Raw genomic sequence first — 26934 nt, 5'->3', positions numbered from 1 at the left:
AGCCTGTTAACCTTGCAAAATTCTGGTGCTTGACAGAATGAGGAAGTTAGAAACAGGCTTGGATAACAATAGTTTACATGTGCATGGTACTTTGAGGTTTACGTGGCACTTTCATGGTCTTACTGATCTTTATTAATGTACTAAAGATTGAGAAAATGGAGCTGGACAGTAAAGTGAGATGTTTGAAGACAGATTGCTAATTAAGAGGAAGAAACTACTGTCCCAAGAACAAGATGATCACTTCTCAGTCTACCTAGAGGAGGACAATTCAGCTAATCACAAGTAGGGGACAGTTATACTATTTACTCAAGATTCCCTACAGTGAGAAAAAAGAAAGGAGACATTTTATGATTAAGACAAACACTGAAAGCCTCCACAAAACAAATAAGCACTTACTTCTAAAACATTTTAGGAATTTCAATGAAATTTGGCAAAAATTTCACCTTGACAAAGTCCAGGACAGCATCTCTCTGAATCTGCTTGGTCCTTATTTTCTCCTCCTCATACTGTAGGGCAGCCAGTTGGGCCTCTCTCCGAGTTCGCTCTACTAATTGTTCTCTTCTCCGATGAAATTCCACATCTGTATGTGACAACTGGAACAAAAATATTTTGCACATGCAAGTGGGGATAAAGGTCAACTTACCAATATTCCTAATCAATTCAGGAAACTACTGCAGACCCAAGCAATTTCAACTCTGTAGTCACCTAGCAATTTTTTAAAATGTCTTTACTGTTATTCTTTTTCACGGTATTCTTATATGTGCTATAGAGCTATCAGATCAGTAAAGATTTATTTTCTGTCTGGTGTTTAAAACCACTGTTAGTTAAGTATTAGGTGCACATGTTATATTAACTGTATCGTGGAGGAGACAGGTAGTGAAGTTTACAGATATCTGGCAATTATTGGTAATCTAAGTATTATAAAAATAGAAAATCATCTTAGTTTAAAAAAATAAAGCTAAAACTGTAAAAATTCTTTTTTACCTGATTGTGAGTTGGTGATAGTGACATGAGAGAAGATGGCTCAACTGGAACCCTGATCCAAAAAAGGAAAAAAAAGACAGAAAAAAATTATTTGATAAGATAGGCAGATATATAAAAAGAAAGTAAGATTTTATTGTTAATGTAACTTTCTATAAATCAATAGACAGACTGTCTAGTCAGCAATGAAACACTGACTGTATTTTGGAAACCTGAGTCTAAGTCATTCAATTAAATTAAGCTCCTGGAATACCTGCTGTCTCCAACTCCCATTTCACACGATGGTACCACTGATCAAGCTAGATAGCCAGTGCTGACCAGACAGATATTTGAGGTCACTTTTCAAACAGTATCATTTCTTTATAATACATACATAATTATTATCTTATTTATTAGCATGATTGAAACAAGATATATTTTATATACAAAGTCATTTTATCAACAGAAATCTGGGATATGGCAAAATCTGACAACCATTCTTGTAAAGCACTTCTACTCCCATTTTCAACTGATGTAGCAATTTTAATACAAAGAGCAAAAATTCTGTTAATTTTATTTTTAAGAAAAAGATGGAATCTGATTTGATGCTTAAAAAAAAAACAGTAAAAACTGTTTCTCAGTTTTATCAGTACTAAATTTTAAAATTTGGTATTTATCTTTTTCCTGAATTAGATTTAGTGTTTCAAGTCTCTGTTACTCATTTGTGTCTAAACAATGTTGGGAGCAGTGATGTTGTGACATTTAGGACCTGAAATTTTAAATTATGATTACTCTCTTGTCAGGTTGATTTAAATGCATTAAATCAATGTGTTACTAGGGAAATAAAAACAAATCCCCCAAAGCTCCAGCAGTTTCTTATTACCAAGTAATAAGAATAACAAATTCTTCACCTGGCTTTCAGGACTCTCACCCCATTTAAGAAACATACTCACTATGGAATCTTTTCTCTAGCAAGATCTCTTCAGTTACCATATATTAATTTCTCACTTCAATCCTTTTCTATTAAGATTCCAACCTATGGAGATCTTAGAAAAGGCCTTTTTTAGAATCTTCTTTTTCTTTAAAATTGGGACTTTTCCTCTAATGTCCGTGTGTAATCAATACTTCTTTTGCATTTATCAATTATGATTTGTGTCATTTTTTGGACATTTTCAGAGGCACATAGAGACGAACAATCTTTGAGCTCCTACCATATACTACATATTTCCCATGAAGTATAGTATACACAGTGTTTCTTAACTATCTTACGTATACACAGTGTTTCTTAACTATCTTACTCCTTGTGTAATCTTAGGAGTAACAGCTATTATAATCCTCATTCTACAGTTGAAAAGTTCAGGCATGGAAGTTAAGTAATTTTCTCAAGGTGATGCAGCCAGTAATCCTCATCTATCTGGTGTGAATTCTTATCTGACTCCGTGGCAGTCTGCTCTCTCATCTTTTAGGTGTGCAGTTTCTGAGAACTGGAGGTACTTCAGAAATCATGGAGTTCATGTTACTAACTTTATAAGAAAGAAAACTAAGGCCTTCAGAGGTTCAGTGATGTCTACTAGGGGTAGAGCCTGGATTAGAATTTAAGCCCCCTGACTTGGAGATTAGTGGCTTCTACTATACCACACTTCCTTACTATATAGCAGCAGAGTGTAGGAAGGAGAAAGTAAAGAGCATGGAGACTTAAAAGCATATGGGCACACACAGAGAAAACAATTACCTGCAATGGCAAAAACTAAGCTGTGAACAGTTAAAGATGGCGGCAAAGAGTGAAGCATGTAAGAGAATGAAAGTAGCAGTGGAAAAAAAAAAAGACAGTAGCAGTGAAGAAGCCATCTGTGAATGGACAGCTCCCTCATGCCAATCACCAGAGGCTAATGTGTGCCCATCACAGCTTGGCTGCTCCTTGGTGCCACCATGCTACTTCATCTACGGCCTCTTCATCTATGAATAGGTTTCTCAATAGGAATGGCATAGCATTTCAGATAATTTTTTTTTAGATAAATTTTTTTTTATTGTACAAGACTGCCCTGCACAAACTACAGGTAGTTTGGCCTCAATGCCTGCCAGTAACACTTGTAGTCATTTTGGCAACCAATTCCCACATGAAATAAATATGTTCCAAATATCCACTGAAGACTGGTGCTACAACCTACTGAGAAACATTAGCGTACCTTATATTTCCCTAAATTAAAAAAAAAATGTAATATGTAAAAAAGCAAAACTTAAGCCACACTCTTGTTTTCTTTCTTTCCAAGTTTCTTTTCTTATATTGGTTCCACATCTTTGTGAAGTATATATGACATTCTTTTTTTTAAATTTCCAGGCATCAAAAGGTAAGTTTTAAAAAACTCTGGTTTATGTGACTTCAAGAGTATAGCCATATTTCTTACTTTTACTAAAATAATTAAACTACCACCCGCTAAAAAGTTTTAAGAGAATAAATTATAATTTTTTTAAAGGTACAGAATAAATTGCTTAGTAATTCCCCCAAGACAAGGTTTAAAATAATACTGAAGCTGGAAAAAAATATTTCCTTAAATTTTTTACTAATCCTTCCCACCTTTATCTGATTAGCACTCCTAGTCAGTATATTCTTAGTCAAAAATTTTCAAGAGAAGAGAAGCATGGGTTGGTAGGGTAAGATTTCTGGCTGGGATATAACCAATAAAGAATGAGATACAAGTGAGTCCGGTACCTCGAGTAGTCTGGAGAAGCAACACTGTGTAGCGGGTAAAGTCATGGACTTTAGAATTAGTCATAATTGAGTTTGAATCCAGGGTGTGTCACTTAATAGTGGTGACTGTGAATATAAATGGAAAATGACTAGATCTGGAAGCATAGGCTCTGATAAGGGAAGATTCCCTCAGCGCTGGCAGAACAAGAATTTCTAAAAAGTAACAAAAACAGAAATGCTGGGTTTAGATTAGAGAGGCAGATTTTTGGCCCCTATGATCTCTATCTCCTGGTGTTATTTCAGTAAATATGTTATGTGTCAAAAAGGCCTTTGCAGATGAAATTAAAGTTACTAACCAGTTGACCTTAAAATGGGAAAATTATTCAAGTGGCCTAATATAATCATGGGAACCCTTAAAAGCAAAAGAGGGTGGTGGGAGGGCAACTGGAAGGAGGTGGTCAAAGCTACAAATTTCCAGCAGTAGGATAAATAAGTACTAGGAATGTAATGTACAGGATGACTATAGTTAGCACTGCTGTGTGATATATGAGAAAGTTGTTAAGAGGGTGAACCCTAAGAATTCTCATCAGAGGGAGAAAAATAATTTTTTTTATTGTATTTATATTGAGATGATGGCTGTTAATTAAATCTATTGTGGCGATCATTTCATTATATATAAATCAAATCATCATGCTGTATGCCTTAAATTTATACAGTGACTTATGTCAATTATTTCTCAATAAAACTGGGGTAAAAAAAAAACTGGGGTAAAAAACAGAAGAGGAAGGCAAGAGAGTTTGTGGGATGTGACAGAAAAGGAAAACAGAGAGACTGAAAATGTGAGAAGAGATTTAAAATGGCTTGCCACTGCTGACTCGAAGATGGAGGGAGCCATGAACCAAGGAATGTGGGCAAACCCCAGAAGTGAAAAAAGAGTCCCAGTTTCTAGCCAGCAAAGTAACAAGGACCTCAGTCCTATAACTATATGAAATAGAATTCAGCCAACAACCTGGATGAGCCTGGAAATGGGTTCTCCCCCATGGTCTGCAAGTAAGAATTTAGGCCAGCCAGTACCATGATTTTGGCTTGTGAGACCCTAAAGGGAAAATGAAGGCAAGAATGAAGGCCTGCCCACACTTCTATCCTACAGAACTACAGATATTATGTTTTAAGCCACTGAACTTCATGCTCTTACTAATGAGTTTTAAAGACAGAAACAAATGAGGAGAATAGGTTTTTCAAACCTATTTTGATGTGAATATCTTCTCATGTCTTCTGTTTTTTGAAACTCCCTCAGAGGTACTGGCTTTATGGGTGAACCCTGGGCCAAAAAAGCAGAAATAAATCAATTTAACATATGTATCCACAACACTTATTTCAACACCAAAAATAATCATTAAAATGGGTATTCTTGAAGGGAAAGAAAACAACCTATCCAAAAAAGGTCTCTAAAAATCAAATGTAAAACTATTTATAGTCTATCTCCAGGGAATATGTAATTACAGAGAACTAGAAAATCTTTGGTGAGTTACTGCAAAGGGCTAAAGCAGACTCTTTTAAAGTCTGGGCATGAGGATCAAACAAAATGAGACATAATTCTAGAACCCTGATCAAAGAACAAGTATTCTAATTTCAGTGACTCTGGCTTTTTAAAATAAATAAAAATCTCTCCTAGTATGTTAACATCGGTGACTTAACACCTTGGTTTTACAATACTGAAATCATTTAAAATTATTGCAAGAGGTACATGAAATTTTCATGTCTAAATAAATGTGACATTGGTTTAATTTTAAAAGTAAATATAATACCCTATAAATGTAAGCTATACCCTATTTTATCATAAGATCTCTATCTATGAGAAGTATTATAACAGAATTAAATAGTAGCAGAGTATTTAAAATCTCAATAGATTTTAACAACTCATTTTTAGATTGTATTCAAGAATATAACACTTTAGGTGGTTGTTAAACCATCTAAAATAATGCTGCTTCATCATATTTTTATAGATGCCAAAATTTAGAAAACCTTATGACACAGAAGTCAGAAAGAGGATTATGACACAGAATCTTCAAGACTACCACACAAGTGTAGCTGGAATTTAAAAAAAATTACAAATAGCAAATATGAGGGATTACAAAAATGATACAATAATTTTCCACTAGTAGAAATACCTCATCTATACAGTCTACTCATAAAATGATCAAAGAGAAAGACCACAAGGAAAGAAAAAAGACTCCCTTTACGATAGCAATGGGCATTGCTAATTTTAATATTTTGCAAAGTAGTTGCCCTTTGTTCTAAAAAGAATGTTTATACCCTGAATCACACAGTTTCATTAATCACCTGGTACACTGCTATTTCTGGGCCGCAGAACTTTAATTTATATAACTTTATCCGACTTTAAATTATAAGAGCGTCTTCTGAACACCAACAAAAATTACTGTGTTCAAAAGTCTTGGGACAGGAAAACTGAAGGATTTTTTTTTTAAAGAATGATAATATTGCTCCACAACATGTCCCACTTGAGTGATTATCCTCTTTTCTAAAAGACTAGCTACATCACTCTCCAAAAAGGCCCCAAGTGTTTCTCAAATAACCCCTGCTCAGAGCCTGGGACCAACTCCAGACATTAACATCACACACACCGAAGCGGAGCCGTTTCATTATGCTGACTAGATATGCTGAAGAATGCAATTTCCACTGGAGACCCTTGGGGGATTGGCAGTGATTCTACAGTGGGCTGAATGCTCATTTGTTTTCTAAGGCAACTCAATGCTTCAGTATAAGAGACACCCAAGAACTATAATGGCAAATAATTTATATTCTGTGTGACTTAGCATAAAAGCTCCATATAACTAAGTGCATTATAAAATTTCTATGGTTAAGTCTGTAGGTTGCTCCAAAGTTGGTAGTTTGGTTTGATTCTTGTAATAACTAATCAAGCTATGATGTACCAGTTACTAACAATAAAAAAGCAGTAAGAACAACATTAAATGAAAAACATTACATTCATTTCCTTTTTTTCAAAGGCGTAGGAATATTCTCAGGACTCCTCCTATTCCTTCTTCAAAATTCTGAAATCTTTTTATTTGAAAAATAAAGCTAAATGTTACTTGAGACTACCGTCTGATTTTTTATAATATATCTGAAAAATTCAATCATGAAATTGGTACTGGACATTATAAAACAAATAATCAGGCCTAAACAAACAAATCACTGATATGACAAATTTATATCACCATGGACTGTTTTTACTAGGGGACAGCAACATATTTAGGCTTAAATGTGTGTACTACCTCATGAGAGATTCGGCGTTGTTCAATATACGCCATAAACTGGGAACTGAGGCTGTCTGGTTCCAGGCCTTTGGGCTGTCTCATCTCATCCTCTTCCTCCTCTGCGGTACAGCTGTCGATGTAGTCAATCTGATCCAGATCATGTTCCCCTGTCCACAACACACACACACACACCCCAGAAGAGAATACTCAAATTCAATATCCAATAAACACATTCAGTTGCATTCTTTCCTGAGAAGCGTAAATTAGGTAAACCTTTCTTTTAAAGTCCATGGCCACTCACAAAAATAGGTTCCAGAAAAATCTTAGTCCTAATTCACTAAAGAATGCAGTAATTGGTAGTAATTGAGATTACAGACTTCTAATATTTCTTTTTTCTTTGGATAGCTTTTTACTGTTTTAAACAAGACGGTTTGAGTTTGTGAGACAAAGCAAGAATAATTTTTAAACATTGGAAGGTACATCTTTTAGATTTTTCCTTCATGTTTAAAGTTTGGGGCTTAATCCTATCTCTTCGAGGAACTGGGAGGTGAAACCTAACAAAATCAAAATGAAACAGAAAGGATAGGAGGAAAGTGGACTTAGAGATAAAGAAACAGCTACTGATCACTGTTTCTCTTCCTGTAACTGTTGTCCATTATTAGAACAATGCTTTTCTATTTAGAAATGTATTTTCTAGAGGTCAAGGAGTATAGATATTTTGTAGCAGTTTGGGGATGGAAGGGGATCATTTGGGAATTTCTGCTTCTCAAAATGGCAGATGAGTAAGATAGCCACATCATTATTTATTCTCATAAGATTGGGACTGCCTCATTATTTTAAGTTTAAAAAGAGGCTTTTTATAAAAAGATTTTATTTTTAAGTAATCTCTACACAACATGGGGCTATAACCCACAACCCACAACCCTGAGATCACGAATTGAATGCTCCATCAACTAAGCCACCCAGGTTCCTCAAAAAGTAACTATATGTAAAAGCTGGTTAAAGTGGCATATGCAGGGGTGGTGGTGGTGGTGGTGGTGGTGGTGGACTTGCTACTAAGCCTTCTAAGGTCTCTCCAGTGAACCCCAGCCATTATTGTATGATGTTCTACAGAGTACCTAAACGTTGCAGTTGCTGAGAATAATGAACTCAGAAAAGTCTATTTCTCTGTTTTCAATTACTTATTTTTTTTTTTTCAATTACTTATTTTTTTAAAGCTTTTATTTATTTATGAGAGAGAGAGAGAGAGAGAATGAGCAGAGGGAGATAGAGAATCTCAAGTGGACTCCACGCTGAGAGCAGAGTCAGACGCAGGGCTTGATCTCACAACCCTGAGATCATGACCTGAGTTGGCTCGTCTAGAGTCGGACACCAACAGACTGAGCCACCCAGGCACCCCTCAGATTTACTTATTTCTAAATAATTCCATAATTACAATTAATATAAAAAGGATTTCTGAATTACCAGAGTTATAACAGATAAAGGATGAAAAGGTTTTAAGTCTATACCCACATTAGAAGCCAAGTACATAAATGCATTGTTTTCAATGTGCTGCAATTTGTGTGACTAAATAAATGGTTCATTTTATGACTACTTCCCAAAAAAGCAACATCATCTTTTCATCCTATATAGACTAGTATAGTCCAAGAGAAATAGAAGGCAAGCCATAAAAGTGAACCACATAAGTAATTAAAAATTATCTAGTACCCACATTAAAAAAGTCAAAAGGTGACATTAAGTTTAATAATATATTTTACTTTGTCTAGTATATAAAAAATTGTGTCATTATAGCATATAATTAATATAAAATATTACTGATATTTTATATCCCCTACCCCCCCGTGTAAAGGCTTCAAAACCCAATGTGTATTTTTTAATTATAGCACATCTCAATTTAGAAAGGCCTCATTTCAAGGGCGCCTGGCTGGTTCAGTAGGAAGAACATGTGACTCAAACTCAAGGTTGTGAGTTTGAGCCCCATGTCAGGTATAAAGATACTTAAATAGAGAAAACTTTTAAAAAATTGTTAGGCCTAATTTCAAATGCTCAATAACCACATGTGGCTAGTGGCTACCATATTGGATAGCACAGATCAAGACAAAAATGTTTTAAGTCTGAAATGAACTAAAGGGAAAGACATGTCATGTAAGCAAAATTAAAAAGAAAACTACTAAAATATGAATGGAATGGTAAGTAACAGAACTACAAAAGAATATAAAAAAGGAAAAAAAAAAAAAAAAAAAAAAGAAACCAAGCTACTTAAATGAAATTATCATTCAAGGAAGAAAGCTCTTAAAAAGACATCCAGATGGCCAAAAGACACATGAAAAGATGCTCATCATTGCTCATCATCAGGGAAATGCTTATCAAAACTACAATGAGCTATCACCTCACACCTGTCAGAATGGCTCCAAGTCAACACAAGAAATAACAGGTGTTGGCAAGGATGTGGAGAAAAAGGAACACACATGCACGACTGGTAGGAATGAAAACTGACACAGCCACTGTGGAAAACAGTATGTTGGTTCTTCAAAAAGTTAAAAATAGAACTACCTTATGATCCTGCAGTTGTACGACTAGGTATTTACCCAAAGAATACAAAAACACTGAGTCAAAGGGACACATGCACCCCTATGTTTATAGCAGCATTATTAATAATGGCCTCATTATAGAAGCAGCCAAGTATCTATCAATAGATAGATGAATGGATAAAGAAGATACGGTGTATGTTTATATATATATATATATATATATATATAAACACACACAATGGAATATTATTCCTCCATAAGAATGAAATCTTGCCATTTGTTATGACATGGATGGAGCTACAGAGTATAATGCTAAGTAAAATAAGTCAGAAAGACAAATACCGTATGATTTCACTCACATGTGGAATTTAAGAAACAAAACTAACAAAGGGAAAAATAGAGAGACAAATCAAGAAAAAGACTCTTAATTATAGAGAACAAACTAATGGTTACCAGAGGGGAGGTTGGGTAGAGGGATGGGTTAAATAGATGATGGGGACTAAAGGAGTGTACTTGTGAAAAGCACAGGATGATGCATGGAAATACTGAATTACTACACTGTACATCTGAAACTAATACAGTATTGTATGTTAAGTAGCTGGAATTACAAAGAAGATGAAAGCTCTTCTCAGATGGACTTGTAGAAAAATAAAAAAATACTTCCCTTATACCTAGCCTTCAATATTTAAACATTAGGATTTGGGGGGCACTTGGATGGCTCTGCTGGTTAAGCATCAAACTCTTGATCTCAGATCAGGTCTTGATCTCAGGGTTATGAGTTCAAGCCCCACGCTGGGCTCCACAATGGGTGTGGAACCTACAGTAACTAACTAACTAACTAGCTAGCTAAAATTAGGATTTGGGAATTCAAACTAAACAAGATTGAATACAATGTTAAAATCAAGGGATCCCTGGGTGGCGCAGCGGTTTAGCGCCTGCCTTTGGCCCAGGGCGCGATCCTGGAGACCCGGGATCGAATCCCACGTCGGGCTCCCGGTGCATGGAGCCTGCTTCTCCCTCTGCCTGTGTCTCTGCCTCTGTCTCTCTCTCTCTCTCTCACTGTGTGCCTATCATAAATAAATAAAATTAAAAAAAAAATTTATAAAATCAAGAGTCTTCCTACGAGGAAGCTTCCTATAAGAAGCTCAAACAAACAGAAATAGCCCTGCTTGTTAATGAACTATAAAAAAACTACAATTAAGAAAAATATTTAAATTACAGATTTTTAAATACCAAAATAAAGAAAACTTAAATTCAGATGCCCTTGAAGAATACAATTCAAGATAATGAAAAGGTAAATGTCAAGAAATACAGTGAATTCCTGTAAGTGGTCAAATAATGACCACAGAGAGAATCTTAGAAAAGGAGAAGAGTACTTCAAAAGAGAATCACGATGAAATCAAGATTAGCAAAGATCTATTCCGGGTAAACTATCTTTTATGAAGTTTGCTCCCAAAACAAAAATAATAAGGAAACACTGTATTTTATCTGCAAGCTTGAAAACGGAGAAATTAAAATTTATTCCATTGGAAAACAACTTTTTTCCAATCTTGTGAGAAGAGGAAGTCTTTAAAAGAAGCACTGGAGGGGTGCCCGGGTGGCTCAATCAGTAGAGCATTTGACTCTTGATCTCAGGGTTGTAAGTTTCAGCCCTAAACTGCATGTAGAGATTACTTAAAAATAAAATAAAATAAATCTTTATTCCATTTTTTATACTTTTTAAAAAATATTTTATTTATTTAGTCCTGAGAGAGAGAGAGAGAGAGAGAGAGAGGCAGAGACACAGGTAGAGGGAGAAGCAGGCTCCACGCAGGGAGCCTGACGTGGGACTCGATCCCGGGTCTCCAGGATCAGGCCCTGGGCTGAAGGCAGCGCTAAACTGCTAAGCCACGTGGGCTGCAACCCCCCTTTTTTAAAATAAAATCTTGGGTGCCTGGATGGTTCAGTTGGTTAAGCATCTGCCTTCAGCTCACGTCATGATCCCTGAGTCCTGGGATGGATCCCCATGTCAGGCTCCCTGCTCAGTGGCAAGTCTGCTTCTCTCTCTCTCTCTGCCCCTCCCCTCTATGTGTACGCGCTCTCTTTCTCAAATAAAAAAAAAAAATAAATAAAAATAAAAATAAAACAAAACAAAACAAAAAGAGCTGGAGAGGATGTGAAAATGATCACTTAAAAATGCCAGAGTGGGGATCCCTGGGTGGCGCAGCGGTTTAGCGCCTGCCTTTGGCCCAGGGCGCGATCCTGGAGACCCAGGATCAAATCCCACATCGGGCTCCCGGTGCATGGAGCCTGCTTCTCCCTCTGCCTATGTCTCTGCCTCTCTCTCTCTCTCTGTGACTATCATAAATAAATAAAAATTAAAAAAAAAATGCCAGAGTGACTATGAAGACTCCAGCTGCAGTCGGGAGTACCACTCACCTCCACCATTTGTTACTACTAAACTGCTGCGAGTCTCCTGGTACTGACTTTCTCTTCGAAGTCTTTGTTCCTTAGTGATTTCCGCTACTCGAAGAGGCAGATCTGAAAATTCATCTGTAGGCTTAAAAAAAAAAAAGCACCAACATTTAAACACATTTCAAACTTTAGACAATATTGAAAGCATGAATATAATATAAACTCACTAAAATTTATATTTAAGAAGAAACAGCAAAAAAGTTCTGGAGATGAATAGTAGTGACGGTTTCTCAACAACACGAATATACTTAATGTCACTGAAATGTACACTAAAATGGTACATTTTATGTTATGTATATTTTACCACAATTAAAAAAAAAGATGGAAGGCTATATATTACTCTACAAATCGGAATTTAAAGTATCTACATATATATATCTGCATGGATACAGATATGATTATATACACACCCCCTCATGCATACACAAGCAATTCCAAATTATAAATGGGCTGTGGTCTAAAGTTAATTTGCATTGGAATGAATGAAATAATGTTACAAATGAGAGGTTATCGATCTCATTAACAAAAGCGTATTTCATCATTTAACCCAATTTAGAGCTAAAATATCCTACCTTCTAACTTAAAAAAGGGAAGTATAATAATAAACACAAGAGAAAAAGGAAAAAAAAAGAGAAAAAGGATATAATTAGCTAAGAAAATTATTTATCTTGAGCATGTTAATAGTCTTCACTAAGGTTCCTGTCTCATTACCCACAAGACTGCAGTCCTATTTTCTTACCTTGTAGCACCCCTTCTAGCACCTCTGCTCAAGGTGACCCAGCCCTGCAAACTTTAGGCTTCAGGTGTAATTGGCTCGGTTCCTATTTGGCTTTCAATGATATTAAAGTATTTATACAAAACAGTAAGGTAATAAACATGTAACACACATGGTGAAAAGACAGCAACACAATTATCAGAATAGAAAAAAAGACAGAAACAGAATATCATTTCTGGATGGTAACACTCTGTGGGATTTGTACCCATTCCTTGCTTTTCTATGTTTTATGTAATGAGAAATTGAATCCAATTAAGATACTTTCCATTTTCATCATATTATCTCTTAATTAGGAGTTACAACATGCAGAATAGAAAAAACACTTACTTCATTCCCTGACCATCTCTTATCACCACTGTCCACACTATTGAAACCTGAATCAAGAGCTCCATAAGGGCGACCTGAGTACAGTTCTTCATGGCTGCCAAAAAAGAGACTCTAGTTGTTACCGGATAGTTTGAGGTTTTTTGTTTTGTTTTCTGATTTTATTTATTTATTTATTTATTTATTTATTTATTTATTTAATTCATGAGACACACCGAGAGAGGCAGTGACATAGGCAGAGGGAGTCACAGGCTCCCCACAGGGAGCCTGATGCGTGACTCAATTCTGGGACCTGAGCCGGAAGGCAGATGCTCAACCACTGAGCCACCCAGGCGTCCAGTTTGAGGTTTTAAAAATTAACATTTGAAATAAATTAAATGCAATTTTACTAATTAACATTGCCATGGCACTTAGTGTTTTAACTTAATTAGAATTAAATGGGCATTCTTTTGACTTTTTAATATGAAAAATTCCAAACTAAAATAAATAGAATAGTATAATGTATAGTAGTATACTTAACTAATATAATAGCACTCGTCCAGTTTTAAAAATAATCACTGCCATTCTTCATTCATCTATGCTTCTGACCCATTTACAATGCCTCCCAATGAAGGCCTTGAACTCACTGCCCAGAGGTAGAGACCTGAGCTGAAATCAAGAGTCAGACACTTAACCAACTGAGCCACACAGGCGCACCCGCTCCCCCTTAAATCTCTCTTTAAGACAGAGAGAGTGAGTAGGGGAGGGACAGAGGGAGAGAGAGAAAATCTAAAGCAGGCTCCACACAGCATGGAACCCGACACAGGCTCAATTTCATGACGCTGAGATCATGACCTGAGCCGAAGTCAAGAGTCGGACACTTAACTGACTGAACCACCCAGGTGCCCCCAACAGAATTTTTATTTATTATTATTTTTTATTTATTTTTTATTTTTTTATTTTTTTCCCAACAGAATTTTTATTTTTTTTATTTTTTATTTTTTTTTAATTTTTATTTATTGATGATAGTCACACACACAGAGAGAGAGAAAGAGAGAGAGGCAGAGACACGGGCAGAGGAAGAAGCAGGCTCCATGCACTGGGAGCCCGATGTGGGACTCAATCCCGGGACTCCAGGATCGCGCCCTGGGCCAAAGGCAGGCGCCAAACCGCTGCGCCACCCAGGGATCCCCCAACAGAATTTTTAAAGGTAAAATTCATATGCAGTGAAATGCACACGCTTTAGCTATATATTTGACAAATGAATATGTCTTTGTAATATACATCTCTATCAGGTTATAGGACATTTCTACTTTGCCAGAAAATTCCCACACATCCTTTTCCTAGTCAATTCTCCTTACCATGTGCTCTTAAGAGATAATCACTATTCTGACTACTCTGATTTTTTCACCTTGAATTAGTATGGAAGGCAGAATAACACTCACCAAAGATGTCTAATATCTAATCCCTGGAACCCATAAATATGTTACTCTACATGGCAAAGGGAAACTACGGTTGAAAGTAAAAATAAGGTTGTTAATCAGCTGATTTTAAAATAGGGAAATTATTGTAAACTATCTGAATGGGCTCAATGTAATCAAAAGGGTCCTTAGCCCAGCAATTGCACTGCTGGGGATTTACCCCAAAGATACAGATGCAGTGAAATGCCGGGACACCTGCATCCCGATGTTTATAGCAACAATGTCCACAAGAGCCAAACTGTGGAAGGAGCCTCGGATGTCCATCGATAGATGAATGGATAAAGAAGATGTGGTCTATGTATACAGTGGAATATTCCTCAGCCATCAGAAACGACAAATACCCACCATTTGCTTTGATGTGGAGGGACCTGGAGGGTATTATGCTGAGTGAAATAAGTCCATCAGAAAAGGACGAACATTATATGGTCTCATTCATTTCGGGAATATAAAAATTAGTGAAAGGGAATAAAGGGAAAGGAGAGAAAATGAATGAAAATATCACTGAGGGTGATAAAACATGAGAGACATCTAACTGGGAAATGAACAAGGGGTAGTGGAAGGGGAGGTGGGCGGGGGGTTGGGGTGACTGGGTGACGGGCACTGAGAGGGGCACTTGGCGGGATGAGCACCGGGTGTTATGCTATATGTTGGCAAACTGAACTTCAATTAAAAAAATAATAAAAGGAAAAAAAAGGGTCCTTAGAAGCACAATAGGGAGGGAGAAGAGGAGGTCAGTATGATACAATGCTGGCTTGAAGAGGATTCTTGGTTAAGAGTCAAGGAATGCAAACAGCTTCTCTCTAGAAGTGAAATGTATCCTACTCCGAACCTACGATAAAGAACAAAGCTCTGCCAGCATCTTGATTTTAGCCCAATGAGTCCAAGACTTAGACTTCTACCTACAAAACCATAAGATAATAAATGCGTGTTTAAAAATCTAAGTTTGTGGTAATTTGTTATGGCAGCAATGAAAACGTATTACAATTAGTTTTCTCTCTCTCTTTCTGTCTCAATAAATAAATAAATAAAATCTTTTTTTAAAAAATTAAAAAAAAAAAAAGGGCAGCCCCAATGGTGCAGCGGTTTAGCGCCGCCTGCGGCCCAGGGTGTGATCCTGGAATCCCAGGATCGAGTCCCACATCGGGCTACCTGCATGGAGCCTGCTTCTCCCTCTGCCTGTGTTTCTGCCTCTCTCTTTCTCTGTCTCAATAAATAAATAAAATCTTTAAAAAATTAAAAAAAATTAGTTTTGCTTATTCTGGAACTTAAAAAATAGAATCATATGTAATTTTTTTAACCTGGCTTTTTTTGCTCAGCACTGTGTCAGTGAAATTCTTGATGGTTTTAATATTTTCAAGTAGACTGGATAAATTATTTGCTAAGTATAGGCATAACTTAAAAAAAACCAAACACCTACCGATCTGTTTTTGAAAGTAGCTATACCATTTTGCATTCACATTAGCAATATATTTGAGTTCCAGCTGCCAACACTTGTGTTGTCCATCTTTAATTTTAGCTATTCAGCTGAGTGAAAAGTAGTATCTCACTGTAGTTTTAATTAGTGTTTCTCTGATGACTAATGATATTGAGTATCATTTTGTGTGGGTTTTGGCCATTCATTTATCTTCTTTTTGTGAAAAACGTCCATTTCTTTGCCCATTTCTAAATACATCAGTAATCTCAAGAATGGTTTGCTAAGAAGCCAGACACAAACCACTACATAATGCTTGATTTCATTTATATGAAACTGAAGAAAATGCAAAAACTGACCAAGAGCAAATTAGTAGTTGCCTGGCGATGAGTGAAGGGGAAAGCACTTATCTACTATAAAGGGGCACACAGGTGATGAAAATGCTATCTATCTTGATTGTGTAATTTCATGATTGGATCCATTTACCAAAATTCACTGAACTGCACACTTAAAATGGACAAATGTTATGATTTGTAAATTATATCTCAATAAAGCTGTTAAAAATCTGCCAAATTCTTTTGTCAAAGTGAATGTCCCATTTTACAATTCTGTAAGCAGTGTATGAGAGTACTGGTTACTCCACAACCCCACTAAACTTCTGGTGTTGTCAGTTTTAATTTTAGTCATTCTAGTAGGTGTGTAATAATGTCTAGTACACTAATTTACATTTCCATGATGATTAATGATGTTGAGCACTTTTTTGGGTGTTTATTGGTTATTTGTATATCTTTCTTTGTCAAATATCTAATCAAGTCTTTTGTCCAATTTTTAATTGGGTTGTTTTTTAGCATTAAATAAAAATGCTCAGGGACGCCTGGGTGGCTCAGTGGTTCAGCATCTGCCTTGGGTTCAGGGCGTGATTCTGGAATCCTGGGATCGAGTTCCACATCGGGCTCCCTGCATGGAGCCTGTTTCTCCCTCTGCCTGTGTCTCTGCTTCTCTCTCTCTCTCTGTCTCTCATGAATAAATAAATAAAATCTTAAAATAAATAAATAAATAAATAAATAAATAAATAAATAAATAAATAAATAAATAATAAGCAAGCTCTGATTATGAAGATCCAAAAATACAGGTACCTTCTGGCTATCTTCCTTATTTTCTTATCCTCCCTCATTAAAGATCATTTAGCAAAATAAGTCTCTCAGCAGAATTCTAAAATTACTTTTCTAGCAGTTCCTGGCTGGTTTAGTTGGAAGAGCATGTGACTCTTGATCTGGGGGGTCATGAGTTTGAGCCCCATGTTGGATGAAGAGATAGATTACTTAAAAATAAACTAAAAAATAATAATAAAATTACTTTTCTAAAAGTTAATTTCTCCCAACTTTTTACTTTGGAAAAATTCCTATCTATTTAAGAGTTAGGAAAGTAAATAAATATCCATTTGCCCTTCCTTTATATTTTCCAATTATTATTGAAATAAAATATTTTATTAATATTATCTATGTGAGAGGTCTGCTTTTATGCTCGTTTTAGAGTCCAGATCTTATGCATAGGTACTGTATATGTTTTATCACAGCAAAGTCAGGCCAAGGTGCCTAATTTTAAAAGTTTTCTAATGAAATTATACATTGAGCCACAGTTAAAAAATTCTGCAGCTGCCAAAAGAAGTATATTTCAAGATTTACTGAAAAATATTTAAAAATATTATTTTTTTCAAATAAAGATTTTCCGATTTCTAGAGGATACTGTTCTATAATAATGTTTATTTTATCAAGCGGCCAGTTGAAATAAGCCTAAATTTACTGTGATATTTTTCAAGTGGGTAACATAAACAGAATTAATAGAATCTTTGCATTAAGCTATCATTTTATTTTTTGTTATTTTTTAAAAGATTTTATTTATTTATTTATTATTATTAATTTATTTTATTTATTTATTAATTATTTATTATTTTATTTATTTATTATTTATTATTAAGAGAGAGAGGCAGAGGATATAGGCAGCAGTAACAGGCTCCCTGTGGGGAGTCCAGGGAAGAACTCGATCCCAGGACCCCGGGATCACGACTTGAGCAGAAGGCAGATGATCAACCACTGAGCCACCTAGGCGTCCCCAAACTATTATTTTACTTATCTCCTTTATTTGTTACTTTCACATACTCGCTTTCTCAGAGTTTAAACTGATAAGAAAATGTGAGGCATATGGGTCTACCAACTCTTGAGTTTCCTCAGGATTTTCTTCATTTTAGAACTTAAAGTCCTGTGTCCCAGGAAAACCTTAGGCACAAGCAAACCAGGACAGATGTTCACCCAATGTATAAATATGGCCTTCAGGAGGCCTAGCAGAGTTCAGCCATGCTCCAGCTATGCCCTGTCAGAAACTCTAATCTCCTTAATAAACCACCTAGCATAACATGGACTCAAACGTATAAGTGTCTTTTCTTTGAGTCAGGCAGTGAGGAGCATAAAACACGGCAATTTTTATAGTTTAACAGATCTGGACTGACAACTTGGCACCATCATTTACTAGCTATGTGACTTCAATTAACTTGCTTAACTTCTCTCAACTTCTGTTAAAGGAAAAAAAAAAGATTAATAACATCTACCTCATAGATTTACTGTATTGAGAAAATACAAGGTAAGGATTTGCACAAATCCTATTACAAAGCACTAAATAAAAGTTATTATTATCATTTCTATGAAGAATGTATACTTAAGAGAGCATTTGCTGTTATAACAAGTCACTACATCTGCTTTGTTTGGGTTTAGTTCCCCAAATATTTATTGAATGCCACACAGTGTCCTAGATGCTAGGAATACAAATATGAATGAAGGATGATCATTGTTTCCACCAGCTCAGGCTTGTTGGAGGGAATTAATCCTGTTACTGGGGTTAAAAAGCAGGACTTTTCTTACCAGTGGCTTAGTTTTGGTTCACTGCCACATTACCATAAATAAATATATCTAATCTGTAATATAAAGCTGGTCAGCAAAAAAGCATAGGCCACTATAGATCACTACTGAAAAATACATATACCATTGTATAAAACTTAAAAGTTATCACAACGGTGCAACTTGCTAAAAAGAAGCTGCTAACATTTATATCTAGAAATGAATAAAACCTTTATAAAATGACTTAAGGAAGACTGAGTGTAGTTCTTATATTATGCAAAAGTATTTAGAAAGTTACACCTAAGGATTGAAAGTACCACAGCATCTCATTTGTACTGAATACCTGAAGAGCTACAGAATTAATAAGAATTCTCTTTAGCAAGGCAGAACTCTTAGGACTAAATTGGTCCTAAATCATAGCAGACAGCTAATAACTATAATGCCTAATATTTACATGGGACTTTATAGTCAGCCAAGCACTTTGAATGACCAGGTCATTCAATCCTCAGAACTACTGTTAGGGTATAAATGGGGTAAATAAATACCATGTTGAAGAAACTGAAGTCCAGAGAGATTAAGTGAATTGCCCAATAATAGAGATACTCAACAGTACAGTCTGACTCCATGGCAGCATTTTGAATAAAAGTGCTGCTAACTACAATGCAATTTCACTAATCCATACCTCAACAAAAAAGACATGAAGTTACAATATCACATTCACTGCTGCATGAGGAGTTGAAGGAAATATTTTATGTATATTAAATAAAAAATAATTTCTAGGACTTTTTAAAAAAGTATTTATGTGTGCATAAATACTTGTATTTATTCATGCGAGACACACAGAGGCAGAGACATAGGCAGAGGGAGAAGCAGGCTCCCTTTGGGGAGTCCGTGTGGGACTCAATCCCAGGACCCTGGGATGATGGCCTGAGCCAAAGGCAGACGCTCAACCACTGAGCCACCCAGGCATCCCTTTCTAGGACGTTCTAAAACAGTTACAAATGAAGTAACATAACTCCAGAAAAAATGGAAAATATAAAATACAGATCAATCTAGTAAGCATAGTGAGAGATTATTATATGGACTGGAAGACATCAGATCTATAATTACTAATTCCTTTGGAGACATGACATGTTTGTGTTATGGATACATTTCTCCATGGACTCAAACCTTTTTTTATTTCTTAGCAAATACACACACACACACACACACACACACACACACACGTCTCTTCCCAGGCTTTTTTTTTTTTTTTTAAAGAAGTTTTACACTTTTAAGGTATTATGATGAGGATTTCTGTATTAAAAAAAAAAACAAAACTAGATCAAGACCAACTAGTCCTCAAGACTAAGGAAAGAATGACAAAGAGAAACAGGTTCTGTAATTAGCGCTATAGGACTCAAGCAAAGTTCATTATTCTTTTTTTTTTTTAATATTTTATTTATTTATTCATGAGGGACAGAGAGAGAGAGAGAGAGAAGCAGACAGAGACACAGGCAGACGGAGAAGCAGGCTCCATGCAGGGAGCCCGATGTGGGACTTGACCCCAGGACTCCAGGATCATGCCCTGGGCCAAAGGCAGGCGCTAAACCGCTGAGCCACCCAGGGATCCCCAAAGTTCATTATTCTTATATGTGCTAGTGCTTTCTCCTTAGTCTTTGGACATACCCTCACATACATGTCCCCAGTAGTCACCATTAACTGCCTGACACTCAAAGCTCAAAGAGAGCAGTAGCAGTTTATGTTCCTATTCTGGTATTTTAAGAGAGAAAAAATTTTTCTTAGAAAAGATGAACTCGGGCAGCCTGGGTGGCTCAGCGGTTTAGCGCCCCCTCAGCCCAGGGTGTAATCTTGGAGACCTGGGATCGACTCCCACGTCAGGCTCCCTGCATAGAGCCTGCTTCTCCCTCTGCCTGTGTCTCTGCCTCTCTCTCTCTCATGAATAAATAAAATCTTTTTTTTTTAAGTTTTTTTTTAAATTTTTATTTATTTATGATAGTCACACAGAGAGAGAGAGAGAGAGAGAGCGCGAGCAAGAGCGCGGCAGAGACACAGGCAGAGGGAGAAGCAGGCTCCATGCACCGGGAGCCCGACATGGGATTCGATCCCGGGTCTCCAGGATTGCACCCTGGGCCAAAGGCAGGCGCTAAACCGCTGCGCCACCCAGGGATCCCGAATAAATAAAATCTTAAAAAAAAAATAAAAAGAAAAGATTGACTCTAAGGGAGAAAATCAGTTAGTATAGATATAAAAGCTTTATTTGTTGTGCATCTTTCAAGAGTACAGGACTAGAACACACTTAAAGAAAATTTTAAATAGGAAAAACAAAACTTTTTTTGATAAATAAGACCAGAGTTCTCTATCCTAAGCAATTTACTGAGGTAGGAGAAAAAAGACTTGAAGAAAGACAGGATATAATAGAGAAAATTTAAAAATCCTTGGCATTATGCTTTGGGTCCCTTCATAATCTCCCTACTGTCAAAGTCATTTCTCTAAGAGAGGCCTAGATCTAGCACAGAGTATGCCAGACCTAATCCCTAATCCCCATGCCACACCTGTCAAAACCTTTTATGTCTTCCTTAACATCACATCCCTGCTTTGGGTCTTCTCAGAGTTAAAAATGTTAGGACTGAGACACTCTTGTAGGAATCTTTTATGGGTATGCATGGTATTGGTTAACTTCTCCTTGGTATTTGTATAAATATACTAAAATCTTGAATGACTGTATGCTTAAACAACCAGATTAGAGTTAGTATTTTTTTAAATTTTTATTTATTTATGATAGTCACACAGAGAGAGAGTGAGAGAGAGAGAGAGAGAGAGAGAGAGAGGCAGAGACACAGGCAGAGGGAGAAGCAGGCTCCATGCACTGGGAGCCCGACGTGGGATTCGATCCCGGGTCTCCAGGATTGCACCCTGGGCCAAAGGCAGGCGCCAAACCGCTGCGCCACCAGGGATCCCTAGAGTTAATACTTTAAATACCCTTCGTAGTGTCTGAAACTCTTCAATCTAATAGCTGGATCAAAAACACCCAGAATGTCATTACAAATTTGTTTCTGGTCACTTTAAGCAGAGGAAAGTTAGGAGGAGAATAACATTGTGACCAAACTGACTATTCATTCCTTTAATATATATTTGAATATCTACTGTGTGTGCTAAATACTCAGCTGAACTAGGGATACAGTGGTGAAGAAGAAAGACACAATTGGTGGCAAAGGGCAGAAATCAAGTCCCTTTGGAGTAATACTTAAGAAATCAGGTTCTGGGGGTGCCTGAATGGCTCAGTTGGTTAAACATCTGCTTTTGGCTCAGGTCATGGTCCTGGAGTCCTGGGATCAAGCCCAAGTTGGGCTCTCCATTCAGTGGGGAGTCTGCTTCTCCCTCCCTCTCTCTCTCTGCCTCTACCCAAGCTCATGCTCACTCTCCTGCTCACTCTCTCTCTCAAATAAATAAAATAAAATAAAAAAAAAATCAGGTTCTGTATTTTTAGATAGCTTAAGATTACTCCTTTAAACCATAAACACCTAAGTACTTAATTCTAATCATTTATGATGAAAAAATTTAAACTGTTTAAAATTTAATTGTATTTAAAAAACTTAAAATTTAAACTTAATGCACATTTCCCTTTACTAGAAATGATATACCTAATACACTTTAGCATTTTATTGATGAGCATCAATTATGTACTGTGCTATATATAACAGAACAATAATTTAAAACATTACTGAAGGGAACCCTGGGTGGCTCAGCAATTTAGTGCCTGCCTTCCACCCAAGGGCATGATCCTGGAGTCTCGGGATCAAGTCCCGTATCGGACTCCCTGCATGGAGCCTGCTTCTCCCTCTGCCTGTGTCTGTGCCTCTCTTTCTCTCTCTGTGTCTCTCATGAATAAATAAATAAAATCTTAAAAAATAAAATAAAATAAAACATTACTGAAATATGGAGAGTTCTTGGCAAATATGCCTAATGGCATCAAAGCTGCTATGTTTTTAGAGTGTTATTGCTTTTAAATATCTTGTTAGAATTATTAAATATAGCATATAGATAAAAAATGAATATAACAGACACAGCTTTTAAAACGTGAGAAGACATTAATACCCTTTAAAGCCCCCAATACCTCTTTTACATTGTATTTTCCTTCCTCTCAGAGTTATCCATTAACTTGAATTTTTTAATATGTGTCTGCTTTTAACAGTTTTTTCTTTTAAATTACTTTCTGTACTTTTAACATGTCTGCTTTTAGAAACTCTACCAAAACAGAAATTTGTTCATCTGTTTTGGTCTAGGATACTAAGAAGCTAGCTCATTAGGACTATGCTTTTATTAAAGTAAAATGTGACAAGTTCTAAGTGAAGGCCAAAGGGGGTCTCTTTTGAATAAGGCCTAAATGTATTATGGCATCCACACTGAGACATGTATTTTGCCTGTTAAAAGGCCTTTTGAATGTAATTACTGCTAGTTAACATTGTTCCAGATGGTTGGGAATGCCAAGGAGAGATAACCTTTTAAGTTAGGTGTCATGGGGCAGCCCCGATGGCTCAGTGGTTTGGCGCCACCTTCAGCCTGGGGTATGATCCTGGAGACCCGGGATCCAGTCTCACATCGGGCTCCCTGCATGGAGCCTGCTTCTCCCTCTGCCTCTGCCTCTGCCTCTGTCTCTGCATCTCTCTCTCTCTCTGGGTCTGTCATGAATAAATAAATAAAATCTTTAAAAAATTAAAAAAAAAATAAAGTTAGGTGTCATGTAGATGAAGGATGCATAAACTAAAGGATCCTGAAATGACATTAATGGTCATCAAATCCAACCTCTTTAGTCCCTAAAGAAAAAATGAACCTCCAAAAGTTTGAATGACTTGCTTTAAGTTACAGATTTAGTTAACAGAAATTTAATGCTAACAAGGTTAGCATTCAAGTCACTGAGACCATTGGTTTTCAAGTCAGGATCCCTTGGGGAATATTTGGCAATGTCTAGAGCCCTTTTTGTTTGTCACACTGGGAGACATTCCTGGCTACAGAAGCCAGGAATACTGATAAACATCTTCCGATGTACAGGACAGCTTCCCACAACAAAGAATTATCTTCCCCAAAATATCAACAGTGCTGAGGTAGAGAAACTCTTAGAACTACACTTTGTCAGATCTCTGGAATCAACTGTTTACTTAATATAAACATTCTGAGAAAAACAGTGTCAGAATAGGTTATTTCTCTTTAGTTAAACATTCAGGTAGATTTATGGATCCATTTTGATTCCCTATGAGATGGAATACATTAAATAAAAAAATAGAATATACTCACCAGGAGCCAAAACCCAAGGGTCTCCTATCATAATCTGGCAGATCTGGAGCAATCTTACAAGCCTGTATGTTCAGGTACTTAAAAATGTGGATTTTGCCTTTTATACATATCTAAAAAAAGTAACATATTTGAGTTACCTACTTAACTTATTGTTACATATGAGTAACAGGTTATTACTCATTACTCTGAAATAAAATCACAATCAGCTCTTTACTTTTTATATATTTGAAACAGAAGATATTTCTATCAATTACATAGAGATATTAAAAATCAAATACTCATTATATTACTTGTTATCTTATGTGTTTAAGTGATATAAATACAGACTTTTTATTTTCTAGTCAAGAATAAATTTCAGTAACATATAAAATAAATAATTTATGATTATAAACACTGATAGAATACCAAAGAAACTTATCACACTGATTAATTAGGCATAGTCAGGGATTCAAAGCATTGTTCCCCACAGATTATACTGACAACTTTTACTTTTAGAAATCCAACAATTATGCACAATTATGTTTTGAATCTTACTTTTTGTAAGGGTTTGAAAAGCAGGAAATGATTAAATATTGAAGTTATACTTCTGTTGACAGAAGTCAAACTATAAATTCTTTAGGATTATGAGATCCTTCTATAGCTATGAAGTTTACTCATAAAGTTTTATAGTTGCTATCCAGAGGCTTGAACAAGACCATCATTAACTGTAGAGTTCAAATGCTACAGTGAAAAATATAGGCTGGTAAAATTCTTCAGATTATGGGATGCCTAGAATCTGTACATAGTCATCTTATAATTATTATTAAATTGCTTCATATCAGTCACTGATAAATGATCAAACTAAATGAGGAATTTAGGATTTTAGAAAATAAAAAGGTACAAAAATGATCATCAGAAGATGTGCATTGATAATCTTTAGTTCTGAAAGCCAAGTATTTTTATTTGTTTCTAGAATTTACGTTGCCTACATTCGAGTTTCACTAGAAAGAAATTAACTTAAATTTTATTTAAGAACCTTCAAGAAGAACCCCTTAACTTAAAAAATAAGTCAATTTAGTGAAAGGGAAAACACTTCTGGAAACATTACGGGTCCTTCATTCCATTAATTCAGGGCTTCTGAAAGAAGTATATTTGGATGAATTTATTTTAAAAGAACTTCATTTTCAGCAAAAAGATACATGCAGAGAACTCCAAGTTTTAAATTCACCCTTTGTCAAAAGAGTTCACCACATACTTCAAATCCACTGGAGCTTACCTGTGCAGGAGGAGACTGCAGTGGATTGTTGTCTAGAGTGATCATCTGCAGGTGCCTGAGGTTCCGATAACAAACAGGGATCGTTGTAATTTTATTGCAGGAGAAGTCTAACCGTATCAAAGGCAACTCTGCAAGCTCTGCAGGGTGATAAAATGGAAATGAACAATTAATGACATTCCAAAGCTAGACAATTTGTACAGGGGTTTCTAGTTAAATATAGTGAATTTAATGTATTTATCTTCATTCATTCTTAATGAAGAACTGATACTGTGAAATGAAATGTAGTTGCTTACAGATGGGAATATGAGTGAAAAGCAAGCTGTCTGATCCTCACAGAACAAAACTGGAGGTCTGACGCCACAGGAACACAGGCATAACCAGCGGATTAGATGATAGTCTGTACAAAGTAGAAGTTAAATGCCTAAGCCCCCAACCTCAATTCATGCAGCACTACCCCTCTCCAATCACCACAGGAGTCAAGACGTTATTCTTTAGTGAAAGTAAATCAAAAGGCTTTGAACTCAGGAATCTTAGGCACAATGGGAAGTCAGGATGACTTGCCAGTTGGAAATGGAGGATTTGTGTTTTTTTTATTTTTATTTTTTAAAAAGATTTATTTACGCATGAGAGACACAGAGAGAGAGAGAGGCAGAGACACAGGCAGAGGGAGAAGCAGGCTCCATGCAGGGAGCCCAATGCGGGACTTGATCCCGGACCTCCAGGATCACGCCCTGGGCTGAAGGCAGGTGCTAAACCACTGAGCCATCCCTGGAAATGGAGGATTTAAAAGGAAGTCTACACAGTGAGGAGACCTCAGCACTTTCCTACCCAAACTCCCATCCCATCCCCAGCTGTTGAATGCCAATAGAGTAGTCAGTCCCCTCTTATCCATGTAGGATATATATCAAGACCCCCAGTGGATGCAGGAACTGCAGATAGTACCAAACTCTATATATACTGCGATTTTTCCTATATATACATACATGTATACTTATACATGAAGAAGTTTAATTTATAAATTGGCCATGGTAAGAAATTAACAATAATAACTAATAATAAAATAGAACAATTATAATAGTGTAATTAAAATTATCAACACCCTTTTTGAACTCGGCCACAGTAACTTCTTGCAAGATACATCCACGAAGGCAAAAGAAACAAAAGCAAAATGAACTATTGGGACTTCATCAAGATAAGAAGCTTTTGCACAGCAAAGGATACAGTCCACAAAACTAAAAGACAACCTACAGAATGGGAGAAGATATTTGCAAATGACATATCAGATAAAGGGCTAGTTTCCAAGATCTATCAAGAACTTATTAAACTCAACACCAAAGAAACAAACAATCCAATCATGAAATGGGCAAAAGACATGAAGAGAAATCTCACAGAGGAAGACATAGACATGGCCAACATGCACATGAGAAAATGCTCTGCATCACTTGCCATCAGGGAAATACAAATCAAAACCACAATGAGATACCACCTCACACCAGTGAGAATGGGGAAAATTAACAAGGCAGGAAACCACAAATGTTGGAGAGGATGCGGAGAAAGGGGAACCCTCTTGCACTGTTGGTGGGAATGTGAACTGGTGCAGCCACTCTGGAA

The 26934-nt window shown here is 36.3% G+C and overlaps 1 protein-coding gene across 15 annotated transcripts in view; it reads right to left on the bottom strand.

Moving 5' to 3' along the window:
- Window positions 1–26934, bottom strand: part of LRCH3 (leucine rich repeats and calponin homology domain containing 3) — a 125634-nt gene that overhangs the window by 39329 nt on the left and 59371 nt on the right. For all 15 annotated transcript variants that reach the window (XR_012024421.1, XR_012024420.1, XM_072812186.1 and 12 more), the window contains exons 5-12: window positions 25324–25460; window positions 24069–24178; window positions 13015–13108; window positions 11877–11997; window positions 6946–7094; window positions 4894–4970; window positions 985–1036; window positions 444–593 (exon numbers count right to left, since the gene is read on the bottom strand). Coding sequence is in view for 13 of the 15 variants with exons in the window: in XM_072812186.1 (XP_072668287.1) it covers window positions 444–593; window positions 985–1036; window positions 4894–4970; window positions 6946–7094; window positions 11877–11997; window positions 13015–13108; window positions 24069–24178; window positions 25324–25460 (890 nt within the window). In the remaining 2 variants the exon portion in view is untranslated. The remainder of the gene's footprint in view (window positions 1–443; window positions 594–984; window positions 1037–4893; window positions 4971–6945; window positions 7095–11876; window positions 11998–13014; window positions 13109–24068; window positions 24179–25323; window positions 25461–26934) is intronic.

The sequence above is a fragment of the Canis lupus genome, chromosome 35 (assembly GCF_048164855.1).
Source record: "Canis lupus baileyi chromosome 35, mCanLup2.hap1, whole genome shotgun sequence".
Lineage (NCBI taxonomy): Eukaryota > Metazoa > Chordata > Mammalia > Carnivora > Canidae > Canis > Canis lupus.
This window is presented reverse-complemented; position numbering and strand designations above follow the sequence as displayed.